Source organism: Mustela nivalis (assembly GCF_964662115.1).
Source record: "Mustela nivalis genome assembly, chromosome: 4".
NCBI classification, from domain to species: Eukaryota; Metazoa; Chordata; class Mammalia; order Carnivora; family Mustelidae; genus Mustela; species Mustela nivalis.
This window is the reverse complement of record NC_139023.1, coordinates 447043-471729: the sequence shown is the minus strand read 5'-3', so window position 1 is coordinate 471729 and position 24687 is coordinate 447043. Positions and strand designations below refer to the sequence as shown.

The 24687-nt window shown below is 38.9% G+C and overlaps 1 protein-coding gene across 3 annotated transcripts in view; it reads left to right on the top strand.

Moving 5' to 3' along the window:
• COPS4 (COP9 signalosome subunit 4) overlaps positions 1-24687 on the top strand; it is a 39958-nt gene that overhangs the window by 4813 nt on the left and 10458 nt on the right. For 2 of the 3 annotated variants that reach the window (XM_082726505.1, XM_082726507.1), the window contains exons 2-7: positions 12245-12324; positions 14216-14367; positions 14924-15027; positions 17778-17931; positions 18084-18234; positions 19282-19452. In XM_082726505.1, coding sequence (XP_082582631.1) covers positions 12245-12324; positions 14216-14367; positions 14924-15027; positions 17778-17931; positions 18084-18234; positions 19282-19452 — 812 coding nt within the window. The remainder of the gene's footprint in view (positions 1-12244; positions 12325-14215; positions 14368-14923; positions 15028-17777; positions 17932-18083; positions 18235-19281; positions 19453-24687) is intronic. The other variant, XM_082726506.1, reaches the window with a different exon arrangement.

Sequence of the window (24687 nt, the reverse complement as noted above, 5' to 3'; positions counted from 1 at the left end):
GGCTGCATGGGCTTGCATTCCCACCAGCATTCCCACATCCTTGCCAGAATGTATTGTTTCCTTAGTGGTTAATTTAGTTATTCTGACCCGTGTGAGGTGGTATCTCATTGTGGTTTTGGTTTATAAGGAAATTATTTATTAATTTTATAACAATTAATAAATAATTTATTGTTTCTCCTAGGTATCATCATATTTAATTTCCTGAAACTTCTTTGTGATGTATCTATGTGGATTTGTTAAATCTGTCAGTTGGGTTTTTTCTGTGAGATAAACCACTCGAAAACTTAGTGGATTAAAACAACAAGCATTTACTTTGTTTATAATTTGTTGGTGGGCTGGGCCCAGCTGGGTGGTTCTCGGTCCTGCGTGGTCTGGGTCGCACACATACCTCCCACTTGTGCCTGCTGTCCACTGCAGATCGGGCAGGCACCGCTGCTGTGCTGCGTTGGTGGGGCAGGTGGCGGTGACGGGGCTGCGTGTTCCGTTATCCAGCAGGTTAGCCTGGTCTTGTTCGTGTGGCCACAGCAGGGTCCAGGAGAAAAGGACATACACAGGACCTCTTGAGGTCTCAGTTCACAGCAGCACTTCACTTCTCCTAAATTCTGTTAATCAAAACAAGGCCAGATCAAAGGGTTACATAGTCACACTGCAGGGGCATATATGCAGGAGAAACAACTGTGGTTTTTCGTTTTGTCTTATTTTTGTTTGTACATGCTCTACTGCATCATTCTGATGGTGCTTCGCCGCATTTGTTGAATGGATCTATTCTACTCTTTCATGGTCTGGGATGTTTCAGCTGTCTTTTACCAATGTAGCCTGTGTTGCATTCCATTCCCTTCTCTGGGATTCCAGTGAAGCCCCCATTAGGCCTCTTACTGTGACCTCCATGTCTCTAACCCTGTCTTCTGTACTTAGCTTTGTATATATATATATATTTTTTTAAGATTCTATTTATTTTATTTGACAGATAGAGATCACAAGCAGGCAGAGAGGCAGGCAGAGAGAGAGGGAGGAGGAAGCAGGATCCCCGCTGAGCAGAGAGCCCGATGCGGGGCTCGATCCGAGGACCCTGGGATCATGACCCGAGCTGAAGGCAGAGGCTTTAACCCACTGAGCCACCCAGGCGCCCCTGTACTTAGCTTTGGACTGCTTTATCAGATAGACTTTTCCGTCCTGCCTCCTAGTTTATCAGTTTTTCAGATGTGTTTTATCTACTGTTAAGAACTTCATTGAGTGAGCTTGGATACAGTATTTTTTAGTTCTATAGTTTTGGGTGGTTCTTTTTTCTTTTCTTTCTTTCTTTTTTAAATATGGTTTTTAAACTTTCTATTTTAAGTACGCTGCATGTCTGACGTGGGGCTTGAACTTAAGACCCTGAGATGGAGAGTCTCGTGCTCTGCTGACATGCCAGCTAGGTGCCCTGGTGGTCCTTTCTTCAGATGACACTTTTCATGATTCTCAGTTTCTTGCTGAAACCTTGAAGTCTGAGTTTATCTCTGTAAACATGATACGCGTAATTGCACTGCAGTCTTTCTGGTAGTTGCCGGTATCTGGAGGCCCTGCTGTTGCTGCTGTCTGTTGCTTTTGTTGACTCTAGCTCATAGAGTTATATGCCTTGTAATCTTTGTTGGGCAAGTTATTTAAAAATATACTTTTCAAAACATTTGGAGGCTTTAGGATTGTAACCTTTCATGGAGGATTTTCATTGCCTTCTGCCAGTCACCCAAGGGTGATAGCAGTCTAGGCTCAAGACTTCAGAATTTTATGGTTTACCTAGATGATCTTTAGCATAGAAATTGTAATCTTATTTCCAAAGTGGTAGCGTTTCCTCCTTTGGCAGGTGTGGATCTCAGATTTCTTTTCTTTTAGCTTCTGTAGTTGGCCAAAAATTACAACTTTCCTCTCAGTGTTTCTAGTAGATTGGCAGAATGCCCCGAGGCAGAGCCCACCAGAAGTGCCACTCTGCCTCTCAGCTGTTGGTTCACAGTCAGCAAAGGCTTTCAGGCAGATGCTCTTCGGACTCTTATCTTCTCCTGTTTTTTTCTTTCTTGTTAGGATTTTATGCTATTAATTTTTTCTTTTTTGCATTTTTTTTCAGCTTTTTATGTTTTTATTTTTGTTTTGAGGTGGAGTTGGTCCAGTCATTTAATTTGTCATTACCATAGGTGAAAGATCTACTAATACATACCCGTTCTACTTGTTTTGATTCTAAATAGTGACTGTGATACATTTTCATGTAGGTGTGTATTACTTACCTTCAGATTTAAGTGCCAAGAAATCAGGAATCAGCACAGTGGACTTTAGTTCATAGACGTAACTGGATGTTCAGTAGACATTTGTTGGTGATGGTAAATGGATAGGGTAGATGCAAGCACCTTAGTTAAATTTGTTTTCCTCTCTAATTTTTATTTTTTTTAAGTAGGCTGCGTGTCCAGTGTGGAGCCCAACACGGGGCTTGAACTCATGACCATGAGATCAAGACCTGAGCTGAAACCAAGAGCTGGATGCTTAACCGACTGAGCCACCCAGGAACCCACCTCCATAATATATATATATATTTTTAAATATGAAGCCAACATCATTCCATTTTTGTTTTGTTTTTTAAAGATTTTATTTATTTATATGACAGACAGAGATCACAAGTAGGCAGAGAGGCAGAGGAAGGGAAGCAGGCTCCTCGCTGAGCAGAGAGCCTGATGCGGGGCTTGATCACAGGACCCTGGGATCATGACTCGAGCTGAAGGCAGAGGCTTTAACCCACTGAGCTACCCAGGCGCCCCTCCATAATATTTTTTAAGGAAAATGTATTTGGTATCTGTCATGTTCTCCATATCAGTCATATCTCCGTTTTTTCTGTTGAGTGCTTAGTAAAAAGATGTTTTGTCCATGGAGCTTTCTCTAGCTAATCTAACCCCTTTTGGTTTTACTCTCTTCTAAATTAAAATATTACCTCTTCATTTTTCATCTCTCTCTTTTTTAATTTTGTTTTTACTTTCTCTTAAAACATAAGATATTTCTGGATTTATATATACCTATATATTTTAAATTACATTGCACTGAGTACATTACTCTTTTTTTTTTTTTTTTAAGATTTTATTTATTTATTTATTTGACAGAGATCACAAGGAGGCAGAGAAGCAGGCAGAGAGAGAGGAGGAAGCAGGCTCCCCACCAAGCAGAGAGCCTAATGTGGCGCTCGATCCCAGGACCCCAGAATCATGACCCAAGCCAAAGGCAGAGGCTTTAACCCACTAAGCCAGCTGGGCGCCTCTGAGTACATTACTCTTAAGAATAGAGCCTAATACATTTTCTCAGATACATAGGTATGTAACAACTATCCAGATCAAGCTGGGGAATATTTCCAGCATGCCCAGAGGGCCCCTCATGCCCCTTCCCAGTCATTGCCCTCAAATATAAACACTCTTCTACTTCTGTTACCGTGAATTGGGTTTGCCTGTTCTTGAAATGCACATAAATGGAACCATTCAGTTTATACCCTTTTGTGTCTGTCCTTTTTCATTTAACATATATGTGGGATACATTCATGCTTGAAGCATTCCTTATTGATTTGTAGAATGCCATATTTTTAGCGGGCTTCACTTTCTTATTGATGATCATTACAATTTTTTGTAGTTTAGAGCTATTTTGAATAAAGCTACTATGAAAATTTTTGTATTTATCTTTTTGTGGACATAAACATTCATTTTTCTTGGATATCTACCCAGGAGTAGAATATTTGGGTTATAGAATACACGTTTAGTTTTAGTAGGTAACTGCCAGTGGTTTTCCGGAGTGTAGATCACTTTACACTCCCGTGGGGTATAGGTGAGATTAGTTCCCCCACATTCTCACCCTTACTCAAATTTGTTAGTGTTTTTAATATTATTCATTCTAGTGGAAGTATAATAGTATCTACTTATGCTTATAATCCGCATTAACTTAATGAGTATTGAGGTGGTTGGGAATCTTTTAATATGCTTACTGGGCATTTGGATGTTATCTCTAGTGAAGTGCTTATTTATTTATTTATTTTTTATTTCTTTGCCGAACACATGGATTTCTTTTTTTTTTTTTTTTTTTTTAAAGATTTTATTTATTTATTTGACAGAGAGAAATCACAAGTAGATGGAGAGGCAGGCAGAGAGAGAGAGAGGGAAGCAGGCTCTCCGCTCAGCAGAGAGCCCGATGCGGGACTCGATCCCAGGACTCTGAGATCATGACCCGAGCCGAAGGCAGCGGCTCAACCCACTGAGCCACCCAGGCGCCCCATGAACACATGGATTTCAAGTATCTTTTCTATCTATGGCTTGCATATTTCACTTTTTTTTTTTAAGCTTTTAATTGAACAGGTTATAGAAGAGGTTTGATAGACCAGAGCCCATGCCATCATCACACTCCTCTGATTCTTCTTTCTTTGCTTCCATTTTCTTCTCTGCTGGAGCAGCGGTGGAAGGAGCAGGACCTCCTCCTGGCACAGCACCAGGTGCTGGGGCAGCTCTCCCAGCCGCTCTGTTGGCAGCTGAGGCTCCTATGTTGACACTGCCCAGGGCCTTTGCAAACAAGCCCAGCAAGAGAGGTTCAACAGTCCTACCTGGTGTTCTAATGAGGGCATTGATCTTTGCTCTGTGACCTCATCGTCCTGCAGGGTGAGGGCCAGGCTGATGCAGGCGAGTGCCGGGCAGACACCGGGGATGTGGCCTCACCCGATCTCGACATTAGCTTCCTTGAGAGGACCGAGCACCTTAAGGGCAGCTGAGGAAAGCATGTCTCACTTTCTTAATGGTGACTTTGATAGCTATTTTTTTTTTTTTTAAGATTTTATTTATTTATTTGACAGACAGAGATCACAAGTAGGCAGAGAGGCAGGCAGAGAGAGAGAGAGAGAGAGGGAAGCAGGCTTCCTGTGGAGCAGAGAGCCCGATGCGGGGCTCGATCCCAGGACCCTGAGATCATGACCTGAGCCGAAGGCAGCAGCCCAAACCACTGAGCCACCCAGGCGCCCCTTGATAGCTATTCTTAATGTCAAAGAAACATACCCATTTTTTATTAGTCCAAAATTTTTTTTCTTGTGGTGAGAACTTTTAAGAACTACTTTTTTAGCAACGTTGAAATATGCAACACGCAGTATTAATAACGCAGTCGCTGTGCGTACATTACATCCCCATGACTTACTTATTTTATGACTCGGAGTTTGTGTCTTTCAACATCGTCCCCCATTTTCCCAGCTCCGCTCCTTGCCTCTGGCAGGCACCGGTTTGATCTGCGTCTGTGTGTTTGGTTTGGTTTTACTTTAGATTCCACTGTAAGAGAGATCATTTGGTACTTATCTTTCTCTGTCTGACTTATTTTACTTAGCATTAATGCCTTCAGGATCTATCTGTCTTGTTGCAAAAGGCAAGATTTTCTTTCTTTTTATGGCTGAATAATATTCCATTGTATTTACATAAGTGTTCTTTATCCATTCATTTATAGGTGAACACTTTAGTTGTTTCTATATCTTGATTATTGTAAATAATGCTGCAGTGAACATTGGAGTATTTATATATCTTTTCAAACTAATGTTTTCATTTTGTTTGGTTAAATACCCAGTAGAAATGTTGGATCACAAAGTGGGGTTTTTTTTTGAGATTCTTTATACCATTTTTCATAGTGACTGCACTAATTTACATTCCTACCAACAGTACACCACGAAGGTTCCCTTTTTTGTGTATCTTCCCCAACACTTGTTACTTCTTGTCTTTTTTTTTTTTTTTTTTAGATTTTATTTATTTATTTGACAGAGATCACAAGTAGGCAGAGAGGCAGGCGGGGGGCAGGGGTGGTGTCACGGAGCAGAGAGCCCAACACGGGGCTCAGTCCCAGGATCCTGAGATGACCTGAGCCAAAGGCAGAGGCTTCACCCACTGAGCCACCCAGGTGCCCCATTTCTTACCTTTTTAATATAGCCATTCTAACAGATGTGAGGTAATATCTTATTATGGATTTGACTTGTATTTCTCAGATTATTAGTGATGTTCAGCCTGTTTTTGTGTGACTTTTTGCCATCTGTATGGGGAAATATCTGTTCAATTCCTCTGCCCCCCCCCCTTTTTTTGAGAGACAGAGAGAGAGAGGGAGGAAATGAACAGGGAGTTGGGGAGAGAAAGGTGGAGAGACTGAGAATCCTAAGTAGGCTTTGTGCCTAGTGCAGAGCTGGATATGGGGTTCCATCTCAAAACCCTGAGGTCACGATCTGAGCCAAAATCAGAAGTCGGATGCTTAACCAGCTGAGCCACCCAGGTGCCCCCCTGCCATTTTTAAATCACTCTTCTATTTATTTTTTTGCTGTTGAGTTGTATGAGTTTCTTAATATATTTAAGATATTAACCTCTTATCAGATATATGATTTACAAGTATTTTTCTTCCTTCTGTAGGTTGCCTTTTTATTTTGTTGATGGTTTTCTTCACTTGAAGCTTTTTAGCTTGATAGAGTCTCCCTTTATTTTTGCTTTTGCTGTCACCGCTTCTTGAGTGAGATCTATAAAGATTACTAAGACCAACGTTAAGTTTACCACTTACATTTTATTCTAGGAGTTTTATGGTTTCAGGTCTTACATTCAAGTCTTTAATTCATTTTGAGTTTATTTTTGTGCATGGGGTAAGATAGTGGTCCAGGTTCATCTTTTTGCCTGTGGCCATCTTTTTCTCGGCACCATTTATTGAAGACACCATCCTTTCCCCGTTGTATATTCTTGCCTGCTTTGTTGTAAGTTAATTGACCATATACGTCTGGGTTTATTGCCAGGCTCTCTATTCTGTTCCATTAATCTGTGTGGCTGTGTTCATGCTAATACCATACCATTTTGATTACTCTGCCTTTGTAATAATTTGAAATCAGGGAGTGTGATGCCTCCAACTTTGTTGGTTTTTTTCTCAAGATTGCTTGGTTATTCAAGGTCTTTTGTGGTGCGATACAAAATTTTAGGTTGTTTGTTCTGTTTCTGTGAAAAATGCTGTTGGAATTTTGATATGGATTTCATTGAATCTGTAGATTGCTTTGGGTAGTATGGGCATTTTAACAAGACTGATAACGTTCGGTCTGTGACTATGGAATGTCTTTCCTTTTATTTATGTCTTTAGTTTCTTTCATCATTATCTTATAGTTTTCAGTGTACAAATCTTCCACCTGGGTTAAATGTATTCTTTGTTCCTTTATTCTTTTTGATGTAATTATAAATACGATGTTTTCTCTTCCTGATGATTTGTTATTAGTGTGTAGAAACACAACAGATTTTTAAAAATTTAAATTCAATTTAATTAACATATGGTGTATTAATAGTCTCAGAGGTACAATTTAGAGATTCATCAGTTGCATATAATACCCAATGCTCATCACATCATGAGTCCTCCTTAAAGAATGCCCATTACCTGATGCCACCCACCTCCCCTCCAGCATCCTCTAGTTTGTTTCCTACAGTCAAGAGTCTCTTATGGTGGGACACGTGGGTGGCTCGTTGTTTAAGCATCTGCCTTGAGCTCAGGTCATGATCTCAGGATCCTGGGATTGAGTCCTGCTTCTGGCTCCTTGCTCATGAGGGAGCCTGCTTTGCCCTCTGCCTGCTGCTCCCCCTGCTGTGCTCACACTTTCGCACTTACTCTCTCTCTCGGACAAATAAATAAATAAAATCTTTATTTAAAAAAAAAGTCTCTTATGGTTTGTCTCCCTCTGTTTCCTTCTTATTTTATTTTTCCTTCCCTTCCCTTATGTTCATCAGTTTTGTTTCTTAAATTCTACCTGTGAGATCATGCATACATACATATACGTATTTGTCTTTCTCTGATGGACTTGCTTCATTTAGCATAATGCGCTCTAGTTCATCCACATGTTGCAAATGCCAAGACTTCATTCTTTTTGATGGCTGAGTATATTCCATATGTATATGTATATATATATAAAATTGTGTTTGCATATAATATTTGTATATATTTATACATATATAGCATCTTTTTTATCCATTTATCTATTGATGGGCATGTGGGCTCGTTCCACGTTTTGGCTGTTGGAAACACAACAGGGGTGCCTGTGTGGCTCAGTTGTTAAGTGTCTGCTTTTGGCTCAGGTCATGATCCTGGGGTCCTGGGATTGAGCCCTGCATCAGGCACCCTGCTCTGGGGGAAGCCTGCTTCTCCCTCTCCCACTCCCCCTGCTTGTGTTCCCTCTGTTGCTGTGTCTCTCTCTGTCAAATAAATAAATAAAATCTTAAAAAAAAAAAAAGAAAGAAACAGAACAGATTTTTGAGCATTGATGTTGTACCCCACAACTTTACCGAATTAATTTATTAGCTCTTGCAGTCATATTTCTTATATTGTTCAGTTTTATTCATTTCAGTGACTTTTGTTTTATTGTAATTTGTGATAATATTACTTGATATTTAAATTTTCATTTGCCTAGGCTATAGCTTCAAAAACTAAGGTTATTTAAAGTCTCTTTAGTATCATACACAGAATCTTATACAACATTTAAAAAACCCTAGGTGCTCAATTCACATTTTTGGATTATTTAATATGGCATATTAAATGACTTTTAAAAGATTTTATTTATTTATTTGATAGAGAGAGATCACAAGAAGGCAGAAAGGCAGGCAGAGGGCAAGGAGGAAGCAGGCTCCCTGCTGAGCAGAGAGCCCAGACTCAAAATCAGGATATGTTTTACACCAAAGTTCATAATTTTAATCACAAAATTACATTGCCTTAAATTTTTACCACTGGTATTTTTTTTTTAAGATTTTTTATTTATTTGACAGAGAGAGATCACAGGTAGGCAGACAGGCAGGCAGTGGGGGTGGTCCCCGCTGAGCTGAGCCTGATGCGGGGCTCGATTCCAGGACCCTGAGATCATGACCTGAGCCGAAGGCAGAGGCCTAACCCACTGAGCCACCCAGGTGCCCCTAAATTTCATTTATTAGAGAGAGAGAGCACACAAGTGGGGGGAGCAGAGGGAAAGGGAGAAGCAGACTCCCCACTGAGTAGGAAGCCTGACTCGCAGCTCTATCCTGGGACTCTGGGTTTATGACCAAGCTGAAGGCAGCCATTTCACTGACTGAGCCAGCCAGGTGCCCGATTGATTATTTGAATCCCAGATTTAAATTAGGTTTATTAGTCATTCCTTATTATTATTGTAAAGAATTAATTTCTTATTCTTAGATACTGGAATACTGGAATTTACGTATTAGAGAATGAGTAAGATAGCATCTAGCCTGAACTCTGTACCTCTCTTTCTTAATCTGTAAAAGTTGAGAGTTTGATTAGGCAATTTGTAATGCTCTGGCAAGTTGTATGATGTGGTTAATGTAAAAGTTTTATCACTTTCTAGGTTTTTTGTTGCTGGGTGTGTGTGTGTGTGTGTGTGTGTGTGTGTGTGTGTGTGTGTTTATTTATTTATTTATTATTATTTTTAAAGATTTTACTTATTTATTTGACGAACAGAAATCACAAAAGGTTCCCCTTTGGTGTGTTTTTTAATACAGATCAGTTGACAAGTTATGAAACAGTGCTTTAAAACTGGTTAATTAGAGGGGCGCCTGGGTGGCTCAGTGGGTTAAGCCTCTGCCTTCGGCTCGGGTCATGATCTCAGGGTTCTGGGATCAAGCCCTACATCGGTATCTCTGCTCAGCAGGGAGCCTGCTTCCCCCCCGCCCCTGCCTGCCTCTCTGCCTACTTGTGATCTCTCTCTCTCTCTCTCTCTCTGTCAAATAAATAAATAAATTAATTAAATAAAATCTTAAAAAAAAACAAAAACTGGTTAATTAGAAAATTTCTGTGCAACATTGTCGTCTTTGAGTATAATATTGTTAGTATAAAATAATCTATACGGATGTCAGATTAAGGGGCTTAGCCATGAATATGAAAAATATGAATAATAAGCCGATCACAAATGAATAAACCATTGAATACCCAGAGCAGTGAAGTAGATGTATAAATATAGATATGGGAAATAGTATATGTGCATGTGTATGTATGTGTCTAGAGAGAAATATGTGTATATATATGTGTATATAGAGAAAGAGTGAGATAGTCCATGTTAATGAATTTTCAGATAGCTGAATAGTGTCCCTCAAATTTTAAAAATAATTTTAAAAATATCAATTTTTATTTTAAAGCTTAATAATATTTCCTTGCTTTATTAGAGTAGTAGTTCTCTTCTTTTGGAGTTTGTTGCCTTTTCTGTCAGTTTATCTTTCTTACAAGTCAGTTTGACTCGTGTTTTTGAGGAATCATATAACCACGGTTCAGAGAGTACTGTATGGGTTGAGAATCAGTAAGTGTTGAATGGTAGCTCGTACAGAATACAAATCATAAATTTGAATGGGTTTGTGCCCTATTTGTATATATTTTTCTTTCTATTTTTATATTTCTGTTTCTTGACTATGTTCTGGATAACATTCTGAATAATTGGCAATACTGTTAGGTTGAAATATATTAACTAATGCTTTTAATAAATACTACTATTAAGACAGAGGGATAAACAATAGTATAATACTTGTGTACCTACCACTCAGTTTAAGAAATAAAATACTGTTTTATTACTTATCAATACTGTTAAATATTTGAATGCTTGTGATACGCTGCTTTAGGCATTGTGTGTATAGCAGTCAATGAAACAAACAAAAATCCTTGTCCTCCTAGAGTTTATATTTTTAGGAAGGGGTTTGCCATTGCCTAATAATTGTCATTGTTCCTGTTTTTAGCATTTCCCCCATCCTTTTTTTTTTAATTTAAGATTCTTATTTATTTATTAGAGAGAGAGAGGGTGAGTGAGTGCATGAGTAGGGGGGAGGGGCAGAAGGAGAGGGAGAAGCAGACTCCTTGCTGAGCAGGGATTCCCAACTGAGGGGAGGGGGCTCAATCCCAGGACCCTGAGATCATGACATGAGCCAAAGGCAGACACTTAACCAGTAGAGCCACCCAGACACCTCTCCCCCATCCCCATCCTTTTTCTGATTTGAATCTTACGTGGTCATGAATATTAGGCAGAATAATTATTAGAAGTGATTGCAAATAAAGAATGTATAGGCAGGTCTGAGAACATGAGGCATGTTCTGTCAGTGCATTTGGCTTGGTAGAGTTTATTTTGTACACACTAAGACATTCAATCCCTAGTATTTTGTTCCACTGCCTAGTCAACACTATCCTATTGTTGGTAACCCTAGTTTCATTAGGTCCGCAAGAGGAAAGGTTCTGGGTTACGTCAAATAACATTTTTGTGTCTGTGTAATACATAATTGAAAGAAATAGAGCTTATTTTTTAAGACATTTGAAAGAAAGTTGATTTATTTAAAGAGAAGAAGGCAAATCATAAGACTTCTTTTAAAAAAGATTCATTTACTTATTAAGAGAGCGCAAGCCAGCATGTGCACATGCCTATGCCCAAGTGTGGGGAGGGGCAGAGGGAGAGAGGGAATTCCAAGCAGACTTCCTGCTGAGCATAGGGCCATTGGGGGTAGGGGCTCAACCCCACAACCCCAAGATTACAACCTGAGCCAAAATCAAGTCGTATGCGCAACTGGCTGAGCTGCCCAGACACCCCAAAAGTTGCATTGTAGTTTCAATTTAAAACTAAAACTTTTTCGGGGCACCTGGGTGGTTCAGTGGGTTAAAGCCTCTGCCTTCGGCTTAGGTCATGGTCTCAGAGTCCTGGGATCGGGCCCAGTCGGGCTCTCTGCTCCTCGGGGAGCCTGCTTCCCCTTCTCTCTCTGCTTCTCTGCCTACTTGTGATCTCTCTCTCAAAATAGATTTAAAAAAAATTTTTTTTAAAAACCTAAAACTTTTTCAAGAAAAAATGACACTTTAGATCCAATAACTTAGAGTTACAGATTCACTTTCTTGTGATGGGCTTGAAAACTTTTTTCTTTTTTAAGTAGGCTCTACCCCCGCTGTGGGGCTTGAGCTCACAGTCCCCTAGATCAAGAGTCTCATACTCTATCAACAAAGCCAGCTAGTTGCCTCTGGGGCTGAAAACTTAAAAAAAAAATTGTGGTTTACTGTAAAGAAAACAAGAAGAAGTGATACCTTAGAATTACAGATTTAGTGTTTCTTATGATGGACTGGGAACTTACAACAACAAAAGAAATCTATGGTGTACTATAAAAAAAACAGCAACTAGAGCACTGTGAAAGAAACCAGGATAAACAGAAATGAGTAAACAGAGTGAGCATTAGAGTATGTAGCGTCCTCTGAACTTTATTTTCATTTGGTGTTGTTTTAGGTACCGTCAGATCCTGGAAAAAGCCGTTCAGTTATCTGGGGCAGAACAACTAGAAGCTTTGAAAGCTTTTGTGGAAGCAAGTAAGTGGGATGAAAATTCCATGTTTGCCTTGTGTTACTGAGTTAGGACCTCAGAGCTTGCTCACGCTTGTTTTAGATCAAGTTACCAATATAATTTGCATTGACATTAAATTCAGTCATGTGGAAATTCACTTTAGAATTTACTTCCTACTTGGTTATTTTTCAATAAGTTGTCTTCAGAGTTACATTACCAATTAAGGTTTTATATTGTAATTGATACAGTATACTGATGAAAGACAATGTAGCATAATGATAAAGAGAATAGTCTAGATGCAGTCTGGTCTCTTGCTATATTAGTTGTGTGTTCTTGGGCAAGTTACTTCCTTTGTGACTCCATGTCCTTGGTTATAAAATGGGGCTGTGATCGCTCCCCTGCAGCAGGGCTGGGAGAGTAAAGGAGTTGATACACCAACTAAAGAGCTTCGAGTAGTACTTGGCATAGAGCAAGTGCTGCAGAGCTGTTACCCGTTTGAATGGGAACCAGACATTTCCATTCTTCAAGACATTCTCACCCAGTCCCTGACTTCAGACATATCCAGCTATTTTGGAAATTACTCGAAAGTCAGGCTGGAGTTGATACTGAGTTAACAGTGTTAAGGACACTTGAGAGGGCTTTACACTATACAGCATGCTTCTACACACATGCTCGTGAGAAGTGCTAGTTTGTGTAGCAATTTCTTTCAAACAGTTGTAAGTGCCCAATGGCACTTGTAATGAAACTATTTTCTCAGCCGTATCCGGCTTTATCCAAGGATGAATTATGATTAATACATCATGAACTGATGACAGGCTTGTTGCAGGCGACTGTAAGTTACTGCCTCAGAAAGATCGGGGCCTGCAGTGGGTGTTGAACTGGCAGTGGCTTCAGAAAGACTGAGAGGAATGGCTTTATTGAGAACACTGCATTGTAGTAGCAAAAGAATAGTGATTTTTATTATAAACTTTGATCTTTGTATAAACTTTGAATCCAGTACACTAATGAAAAGCCATCTACCAAAAATCATTCACATCAGCTCAACAGTTTTGGACCATCATTTATTTTCCTGGTAGCTGCTGGTTTCAGACTTAATTTATCTGAGCAGTGGTACAAGCACAATGCATCTTTTAAAATAAAATAATGGTGCTAATAATAATGAAATTTGTTGAGTGCTTTGTGCCCCATGTTGTTTCAAGTGCTCTGTGTACAGGGCATTTAAGCTTCACTGCAGCCTTAGCCACATTGTACAGATGAGAAAACAGAAACACAGAGAAGCTGAGTTTCTTTTGGAGAGCGTCTGATCAGGAGTGCTGGAAGCGGTGTGACTTCAGAGCTCTCATCTGTAATCACATACAGTAATAAAAACTCATAAATGTTTATAAATAATGTCATTAAGTCTGCCTGTATGTCTAGTGCTGACTTCAGTTTTATTTGTCATTTTTATTGGGAAAGTACAAGTGGCGGTACTTGCTTTATTTAAATTTCATGAACATTATCTCAGTTTCTTCTTTAACTCCTTTTTGTAACCAGGTGGAATATAAGTAGATACATAAAAATGGAGGTGTTTCTGTGCCTTCCCTTTGTAGAAAAATAAGGGAGAGAAGGAAGAATATAAAATTCTCAAACATAAAAGAAAACTTTTCCCCAGCCATTTCTGTTTCTTAGAAAAATATAGGAGATTTTTACTGTTTTGGTGTAATCATTATGTAATCAAATAATTCAGCATAAGGAAAAGTAATTGTGTAAATATAAGCTGATATGGGTGTGGAAATCCCTGAATAGTGCACTGAAGGTTCATTATTAGGAATGCACTAATATATATCATTTTTAATGTTAATTTCAGGTAAAAATTGATTGCTTAATGAAAATTTATAAATGATTCATGTTTTCTTATCTTTTTTTTTTTTTGTCAAGTGGTAAATGAGAATGTCAGTCTCGTGATCTCTCGACAGTTGCTAACTGATTTCTGTACACATCTCCCTAACCTGCCTGACAGCACAGCCAAAGAAATCTATCATTTCACCTTGGAAAAGATCCAGCCTAGAGTCATTTCATTTGAGGAGCAGGTAAAAATCTAGAGCAGTGACTTTTGAACATGAGATAGCAGCAGTTATTTTGAGAGGTATTACTACATTTTTAAAGGAGATGGTCATCCAGTTTTATTTTTGACAAAACGGTGTGCCAAATAGCATGTTACAATGTAAAAATAGACACCAGGATGTTGTAACTCCGGCTGGCAGTTGCTCAGACGTTACAATTTGATTTATAAACCAAATATTACTCTTTAGACAATTTTTAAGAATCAGCGAAATTGTTAATAAGGTTAAAATAATAGGAAAACTCCAACATTATGTATGCAGTTAACGTAAAAGTAAAATTTCATATTTAAGCTAAATTACTGCCATAATCCACATTGCAGAAATGTGTTAGTTTAGTATTTTGGTATTCTGTATATGCAGAATTCATAAAAAAAATAGGGGTGGTCTAGTGACACTTGTACTATTTACTTGTCAGCTTAATATGTTAAATGAAAGCATTATCACAATAGATTAACTTCACGTCCATTTATTTTAGTCACTAATGTGAGTTGAAGTAATTTAACATGTCTGCCTGTTATTCCAGGTTGCGTCAATAAGACAGCATCTTGCATCCATATACGAGAAAGAAGAAGATTGGAGAAATGCAGCCCAAGTGTTGGTGGGAATTCCTTTGGAAACAGGACAAAAGTATAGTAAATAGTGGATATTGGATGGAGATGTATATAGGATATGTATCATTGTTCACTTGTGTTTTTTCTCACATTCTAGTGAACGAAACATCATAAACAACTTAATAAGTAGAGACATTTTGTAGAATATTAGAAGGTGATAAGTGCTCTAGAGAAAAGTCAAGGGAAAGTGGGGAACAGGTTGTATCATTCAACAGGGTGACTGGAGTGGTAGGCTGTCCCGGTCCATGTTCTCAGACACTTGAAGTGAGGGCGTTGCTGTGAGCTGAGAGAAGACTGTCGGTAGATCCTGGTAGGGAGGATGGCTGATGTAAAGGCCCTACGACAGGAGCACGCCTGGAGTATTTTCAGAAGATCGGGGATACCAGTGTGGTTGGAGGGGAGCAAGCCACGGGAAGGAGGGGGCTGAGATCAGAGAGTACCAAGGACTGGATTATGTAGGTTCTTCTAAGTCATTGTAAGGCCTTTGGCTTTTCTCTAAGTGAAATGAGGGGAGCCATTGGAGGATTTTGTATGGAAGATCGACATGATCTGATTTATATTTTAGAAAATCATTCTGTCTACTGGGTTGAGCCTAACTGTACCACTGCAGAGAAGATGGAGATTGTGAGAAATGTTGGATTCTGGATATGTTTTTAAGGTAGAGCTAAGGGTTTTCTGGTAGCTTAGATATGGAGTGTGAGAAAAAGAGCCAAAATAAATCCTGGTTTTGGTCTTAACTCCTGAAAGGATGGAGCTGCCATCTACTGAGTAGGAAAGAGTAGGTTTTGAGGGAAGATCGAAAGTTCCATTTTGGACATGTGATAACCAAGTGGAAGTACCTAGAAGGGAGTTGAATGTATTAGATACTGTTCTTTACAGTGACGGTAATTATCATTTTGATAGTGCTGTAGCATTATCTTTATCTGTGAGGATATCCGAGAACTGAAAATTTAGTTTTCTAAACAAATTAACCTAAAAGTGATTAAAAGTGGAATCTGGATAAACAGTTGAGAACTTATTTCTTTAAAGAATTATTCATTTTAGTAATTATAGTAATAAACTTAATAGATGGCATAAAAATTGGAAAACTCAAAAAAAGTATAGTACTCTTTTTTTTTCTTTTTTTTAAAGATTTTTCTTTTATTTGACGGACAGAGATCACAAGTAGGCAGAGAGGCAGGCAGAGAGAGGAAGAAGCAGGCTCCCTGCCGAGCAGAGAGCCCGATGCGGGGCTCGATCCCAGGACTCTGGGATCATGACCTGAGCCGAAGGCAGAGGTTTTAACCCACTGAGCCACCCAGACATCCCCCAAAATATAGTACTCTTTATAGCAGTTTATGTAAATTTGAGTTAGCAATATATGACTTGGGGAAAAATTTTGAATTAGTATAAAAAATTTTAAAAAGTAAAGACTTTCAGAACTTGGGCCATGTAAATTGTAAACTCCGTTCTTGCCACATGGTGGCATCACTTTTGCTGGTAATAAAATAAGATTTTTCTGTAAGGATTAATCTTGAATTTTGTAAGTTTCGAATTACGTGATGTGTCAGTTGTGCATTTCTTACATAAAATGTGGCCACAGAGATAAAGAAGAAAATGAAAACCACCTGTAATCTCAACACCAAGAGATAATTAGTATTACTGTCTTCATAAGCATGTACAGAAACACATCTTAATAGTGTCTTACATGCTGTTTTATCAGGTTTTTTCGCTTAGCAAAAATACATGACTGTTATCATATAGTAATGATTATAACAACTGTATATTATCCTACCATCTTAATGTACCACAATTTAGTTGATTATTGTAAATATCATAGAAGGTGATTCCCAGTTTTTTCCTGTTAGATATTTATGAGTAACTTTATAAATGAATATTCCTTTTATATATGTGTACACATCCCTGATTATTTTCTTGAGATTAGTTTTCTGGAGGTAAAATGTAGTTGGTAAGGAATGTATGCATTTTGAAGGGTTCAAAGGGTGGTTGGAAAATATATTGCCAATTTGTTTTCCAGGATGGTTTACTCATTTATAGCCCCAACACCACTATATGATACACCCCTCAACTGGGCATTTTTTAAATTCTTTGACTTGTGAGATTATCTGAGGATTGAAGGAAGCTAAAAATCAATAGAACAATCATGATAGAAAAAATTAAAATTGAGTAAAATTTATTTTGTAAATATTTTTTAGAGTTTTTCTAATACAGTAAAAATTTGATTCTCTTAATTTAACAGAATATGTAATAAAAAATGTATTTTCTCCAACTCCTAAAAACTTTTTTTTTAAGTAAATCCTTTTTTTCTTTTTAAGATTTTATTTATTTATTTGATAGAGAGATAGAGATCACAAGAAGGCACAGAGGCAGGCAGAGAGAGAGGGGGAAGCAGGCTCCCCACAGAGCAAAGAGCCCGATGTGGGGCTCGATCCCAGGACCCTGGGATCATGACCTGAGCCGAAGGCAGAGGCTTTTAACCCATGAGCCACCCAGGCGCCCCTCCTAAAAACTTTTTTTTTTTTTTTAAGATTTTGTTTATTTATTTGACAGACAGAGATCACAAGTAGGCAGAGAAACAGGCATAGAGAGAGGAGGAAGCAGGCTCCCCACAGAGCAGAGAGCCCGATGTGGGGCTTGATCCCAGGACCCCGGGATCATGACCCGAGCCGAAGGCAGAGGCTTTAACCCACTGAGCCACCCAGGCGCCCCCTAAAAACTTTCTTGATTATATATTTAGTCATTCTGGTTTTTTCTGTTACATCCTAGGCAGTACAATGTAGATTATAAACTGGAGACGTACCTGAAGATCGCGAGGCTGTATCTGGAAGACGACGACCCCGTCCAGGCAGAGGCTTACATAAATCGAGCGTCATTGCTGCAGAATGAATCCACCAATGAGCAGTTACAGATACACTATAAGGTAACAGATGAGCTGATTTGGGATTAGTTTTGTATTGGAGAATCCTGCTATACTAAGATGCTCCAGAACATCATTTTATTTTTTGCTTTGATTTTGAGTTTTTGGCTTTGATTTTGGATTTTTTCCCCTAATTGAGAAATTTCCCTCTTCAGGTATGCTATGCACGTGTTCTTGATTATAGAAGAAAATTCATTGAAGCTGCACAAAGGTACAATGAGCTCTCTTACAAGACAATAGTGCACGAAAGTGAAAGACTAGAGGCCTTGAAACATGCTTTGCACTGTACCATCTTGGCATCAGCAGGTAAACTTATAATTTGTGCTTTCAGGAACAGTCAGTTACCTTTGCTTAATAATTGCAGGTTCATTACTACTGGAGGATTTAGCAAAGAACTATTTTTCAACGGGATGTCTTATTGCAATTATAATTATGTCTTATGCAATTATAAATTTATTTTAAACATTTAAACAGTTAAAAACAATAGATTGCTAACCTAAAAAATTTTTAAATATGCATGTATCAGTCTATTACCCACATGTGTTAGGAGTAATTAAGAGAGATAACATGAAATTTAGTTTGCCTAATATAGCTCTTAAAAATAAATAATGAAATTCAGTGAAAATTATAAAGAGGGAAATAAAAATTAAAATCTAGAGACTGATAATCATGTACTGCTTTTGGGATTTTCTTTAACTTCAAGCCTTAGTTTTATATCTCACATTTATCCTTTTCTTTGGTAAATTTGAAAAATAAACTGTTCTTTGTTCTTTTTTACTAAATTATAGCATATAAATCACTCAACTTACAAAGCAGAAAAGACATTGAGAAAAAATGCTGGTAATGCTAAGCCATGGCTTTTTAAATCATTTTTAGAATGTTTATGGATCTGTATTTAGTTGAGAGCTTGATGACATGTTCATACTACACATTTCATTCCTTATTAAGCAGTGATCTTATTTATTGTATTTTTGTTACTGAAAGGCAATACATAGAATGGTATTGCTTCCAGTTCTTAAGAGCTTTTGCTGGTTACTTGGGTTTCCTTGCTGTACAAGTGTCTGTTTTTATCCTCTTTTTTTAATAAACAGTAGCATGATATGCATACTTTGTAACCTGCTTTTTTCCTTCCTGTATATTGGCAGTCTTTATGTGTCAATACATGTCATTCATTCTTTTTGGATGAGCAATTGAGTATTCACTAATTCTGTGTTGGCAGTAACTTTGTAGAACATAGCTACCACAAATCAGGACAACTGACTGTATTTTAGTAGGCAAAAATGGAGTCATAACATAGTTTCTTATTGGAGAAATAGGTTGTGAGAATATTTGATGCTCATTTGCTTCCCTTAGGACAGCAGCGTTCTCGGATGCTAGCCACTCTTTTTAAGGATGAAAGGTGCCAGCAACTTGCTGCTTATGGGATCCTAGAGAAAATGTACCTAGACAGGATCATCAGAGGAAATCAACTTCAAGAGTTCGCTGCCATGTTAATGCCTCACCAAAAAGCAACTACCGCTGATGGTAATGATCAGGTCTTAATTTGTGGAAGCAAATATTTAGGTACACACTACTGGCAAGTGTGTTAAATTTGAAGCATCTTGATATCTTTCTATAATATTTTTATATAACACCTGATGACCAAAAAGGAGTATTATATTGACTGAAAATGAGTATTATATCCAGATAGGGTTTAAATAATAAAAATAGCCCTATTGGAAAGCATATCGTAGAATAATGCATTTTCAGAGACTGTAAGGGCAGAACTATAGCCTATGTTAATACTGCCTGATTTTTATTTTTAATTTTTATTTATTTGTTTTTAATTTTTATTTATTTATTTATTTGACAGAGAGAGAGGTGTGGGGGGGGAAGAAAGGGAACACAAGCAGGGGGAGTGGGAGAGGGAGAAGCTTCCCGCTGAACAGGGAGCCCAGTGCAGGGCTCAGTGCAGGACCTTGGGATCATGATCTGAGCCAAAGGCAGATGCTTAACACCTGAGCCACCCAGGTGCCCCAGTGACTGCTTTTTTAAAAACTCAAACGCTTTGATAAGTACCTTAATTAATTTTTTTAGAGATTTTATTTATTTATTTGACAGAGAGATCACAAGGAGGCAGAGAGGCAGACAGGCAGGGGGGGAGCAGGCTTCCCGCTGAGCAGAGAGCCCGATGCAGGGCTCGATCCCAGGACCCTGAGACCATGACCTGAGCTAAAGGCAGAGGCTTAACCCACTGAGCCACCCAGGTGCCCCAACCTTAATTAATTTGAAGCATCGGTTTTTAACAGTGTAATTATCCAGTCCTATTTTATTTTTATTTTTATTTTTTATTTATTTATTTTTTTAAAAGATTATTTATTTATTTGACAGTGAGAGATCACAGTAGACAGAGAGGCAGGCAGAGAGAGAGAGAGAGGGAAGCAGGCTCCCTGCTGAGCAGAGAGCCCGATGTGGGACTCGATCCCAGGACCCTGAGATCATGACCTGAGCCGAAGGCAGCGGCTTAACCACTGAGCCACCCAGGCGCCCATCCAGTCCTATTTTAGATAGAGTAAAATTTGGCAGAGTAGCTTGCTTAAGGTTATTCAGGGTGAAAGTGCTGCCAGTAAGAATAGAACTTGGTGTCATGTTTCCTAGTTAAGGGATCTATTTGCTTGCCAGGCTACCTTTTCCAGAGAAGTTTTTAATAGTTGCTTGTTTGTTTTTTTTTTTTTTTTTTTTTTTTTTTAAAGATTTTTTATTTATTAATTTGACAGAGAGAAATCACAAGTAGATGGAGAGGCAGCCAGAGAGAGAGAGAGGGAAGCAGGCTCCCTGCTGAGCAGAGGGCCCGATGTGGGACTCGATCCCAGGACCCTGAGATCATGACCTGAGCCGAAGGCAGCGGCTTAACCCACTGAGCCACCCAGGCGCCCTAATAGTTGCTTGTTTGTAACATCAGTCACTTTATATATGTTTGTCTACAGAGGTTTTAAAGTAACCGAAAACAATAACATACGTAATAATAAAAATATAAACAGAGCGTCAGAAACATGAAAAAAGTCAAGATAAACGCAGCTCTGTTAGACTTAGTTCCTTGGATTCAACATCATCGTATATCAAAGAGAATTCAGCTATAAAAGGTCATGTAGGCAGGGGGTTTGCTGAAAGGTATACACTTCACCCGGTCTTACTGTCCTGAGTTAGACCAGATCACTGAAGGGATTACAGTGACCGCCTGTTGAGTTTTTCATTTAATTTATATTTTAAGAAGCAAACTAGTTGATTTTCATCATTCTGTCTAAAGGAGGTATTTTTTCTATAGGATATTCGTGATGCAGTCCTCAGGAAAAGTTCTTCACAGTCTTGCAGTTGTGATTCTCCTGAACAGTTTTTTTTGTTGGTTTTTGTTTTTTTTTTTTTAATTTTAGTTAAATACACTCTGGGGGTGCCTGGGTGGCTCATTGGGCTAGAGCCTCTGCCTTCTGCTCAGGTCATGATCCCGGGGTCCTGGAATCGAGCCCCACATCGGGCTCTCTGCTCAGCGGGGCACCTGCTCCCCCCACCCCGCCTGCCTTTCTGCCTGTTTGTGATGTCTGTGCAAATAAATAAATAAAAATCTTAAAAAATATATATACTCTGAGTTGGTTGGTTTTTCTTATCTTGACTGCTAGAAAGCTTATTAAATTTGCAGCCCACCTATAAATAGTGTGTATGTATGTGTTTTGATTGTTGTTACTTTTTTTTTTCTTTTTTTTTAAGATTTTTTATTTATTTGTTCGACAGACGGAGAGATCACAAGTAGGCAGAGAGGCAGGAGAGACAGAGGAGGAAGCAGGCTTCCCGCTGAGCAGAGAGCTTGATGTGGGGCTCGATCCCAGGACCCTGAGGTCATGACCTGAGCCGAAGTCAGAGGCTTTAACCCACTGAGCCACCCAGGCGCCCCTGATTGTTGTTACTTTTAAATTCTTTTCCATGTATTCTGAGCAGCTAACATTCTGAGATGTCTAACAAGTTGGAAAAGATAGTTAAAAAGAAAAAGTTCCCAGAAGTGATATAGTCAAACTTCACATTTGACTTTGAACTTTCTGGCATGAAAAAAAAAAGTGAAAAGGTTCTTTCTAAAAAGGATGCTTCCTTGGACCTCTGAGGATGCAAATAATCCTCAAATCTCTCCCATAGGACTATAAAAAGGGGACAGATGTTCCGTTGTTTTCTCCCATTTTAGGCCTTACTATTTTTCTTATTTATCCCTTCTGGACATTTTTGTTGATTGGCATTATAACCCTTAGCAATCTTGAGATGTAATTTTTTAAATTATAATTCATTTTTTGTATTCTTAAAGCTGTGTAATATTATTGCTAATCTGCTTTCTGCTCACTAGATTTGTCTGTGGTGGGCATTTCATATAAATGGAATCACGCAATATATAGCCTTTTCACTTGGCAAAGTGTTTATCCATGTTGTAGCATTTATCAATACTTTATTCCTTTTTATTGCCAAATAATACTCTATATGTGAATATACTGCATTTTATTTCCTCATCAATTGATGGACATTTAGATTATTTTCACTTTGGGTTACTGATAATGCTTCTATGAATATTCATGTAAACTTTTTCTATTTTAATTCAGTTAATTAACGTATAACGTATTACTGGTTTCAGAAGTACAGGTCTGTGATTCATCAGTCTTTACCCAGTGCTTATTACATCACATAACCTCCTTAATGTCCAACACCCAGTTACCCTATCCCTTCATCTGCCTTGCCTCCAGGAGCCCTCAGTTTGTTTCCTGTGATTAAGAGTCTCTTATGGTTTGTCTCCCTCCCTGGTTTCATCTTTTATTTTTTCTTCTCTTTCCCTATGATCCTCTGCTTTGTTTCTTAAATTCCACATATGAGTGAGATCATATGATAATTATGTTTCTCTTCTTGACTTATTTCACTTAGCATAATACCCTCTAGTTCTAGCCACATCGTTGCAAATGGCAAGATTTCATGCTTTTGACGACTATGTAATATTCCATTGTATACATATGTCACATCTTCTTTATCCATTCATCTGTCAATGGACTTCTAGGCTCTTTCCACAGTTTGGCTATTATGGACATTGTTGCTATAAACATTGGGATGCAGATGCTCCTTCAGATCACTACGTTTGTATCTTTGGGGTAAATACCCAGTAGTGCGATTGCTGGGTTGTAGGGTAGCTCTATTTTCAACTTTTTGAGGAACCTCCATGCTGTCTTCCAGAGTGGCTGCACCAGCTTGCATTCCCACCAACAGTGTAGGAGGTTCCCCTTTCTCCGCATCCTTGCCAACACACATTGTTTACTTCTGACCAGTGTGATGTGGAGTATTTTTTCATGTGTCTGTTGGCCATTTGGATGTGTTCGTTGGAGAAATGTCTGTTCATGTCTTCTGCCCATTTCTTGATTGGATTATTTATTCTTTGGGTGTTGAGTTTGATAAATTCTTCATAGATTTTAGATACTAGCCCTTTATCTGATAAGTCATTTGCAAATATCTTCTCTATTTCTGTTGGTTGTCTTTTGGTTTTGTTGACTGTTTCCTTTGCTGTGCAAAAACGTTTTGTCTTGATGAAGTCCTAGTTGTTCATTTTTGTCTTTGTTTCCCTTGCCTTTGGAGATGTGTCCAGCAAGAAGCTGCTCTAGTGGGCACCTGGGTGGCTCAGTGGGTTAAGCCTCTGCCTTCAACTCAGGTCATGATCTCAGGGTCCTGGGATTGAGCCCGGAGTCAGGCTCTCTGCTCAGCAGGGAGCCCGCTTCCCCCTCTCTCTCTACCTGCCTCTCTGCCTACTTGTGATCTCTCTCTCTGTCAAATAAATAAAATCTTTAAAAAAAAAAAGTGACGCCTGGGTGGCTCAGTTGGTTAAGCGGCTGCCTTTGGCTCAGGTCATGATCCCAGTGTCCTGGGATTGAGTCCCTCAGCAGGGAGCCTGCTTCTCCCTCTGCCTCTGCCTGCCATTCTGTAGGCCTGTGCTCTCTCTCTCTCTCTCCCTGACAAATAAATAAAATCTTTAAAAAAAAAAAACTTGCTGTAGCCGAGGTCAAAGAAGTTGCTACCTGTTTTCTCCTCTAGGATTTTGATGGATTCCTTTCTCACATTGAGGTCTTTGATCCATTTTGAGTCTATTTTTGTGTATGGTGTAAGGAAGTGGCCCAATTTCATTCTTCTGCATGTGGCTGTCCAGTTTTCCCAATACCATCTGTTGAAGACACTGTCTTTTTTCCATTGGACATTCTTTCCTGCTTTGTCGAAGATTAGTTGACCATAGAGTTGAGGGTCTATTTCTGGGCTCTCTATTCTGTTCCACTGATCTATGTGTCTGTTTTTGTGCCAGTACCATGCTGTCTTGGTGATGACAGCTTTGTAATAGAGCTTGAAGTCTGGAATTGTGATGCCACCATTTTGGTTTTCTCTTTCAGCATTTCTGTGGCTTTGGATCCGACTTCTGATAGTTCTGGTTTTGTGCTCCACTGTTCTGTATCAGTTGTGGTAGCTGGTACGCAGAGGCTCCCACCCCAGCCCTTTCCCCGCCATGGTCTGTCCTCCCATGTAGTACCTTGATTCGCTTCTTTGCAGCATCTACTTTGCAGGAGGTGGTCACTTTTCTATTTGTAGAGTTGCAGCTACTCTTTTCTTAGCTTTCCAGCTGAGTTCACAGTTGCTCAGAATGATTTGGTAGCTATTTAGCTGAAGTCTTGGGACCAGATGAAATTATGGTCTCCTATTCCTCCACCATCTTCCTTGTAAAAA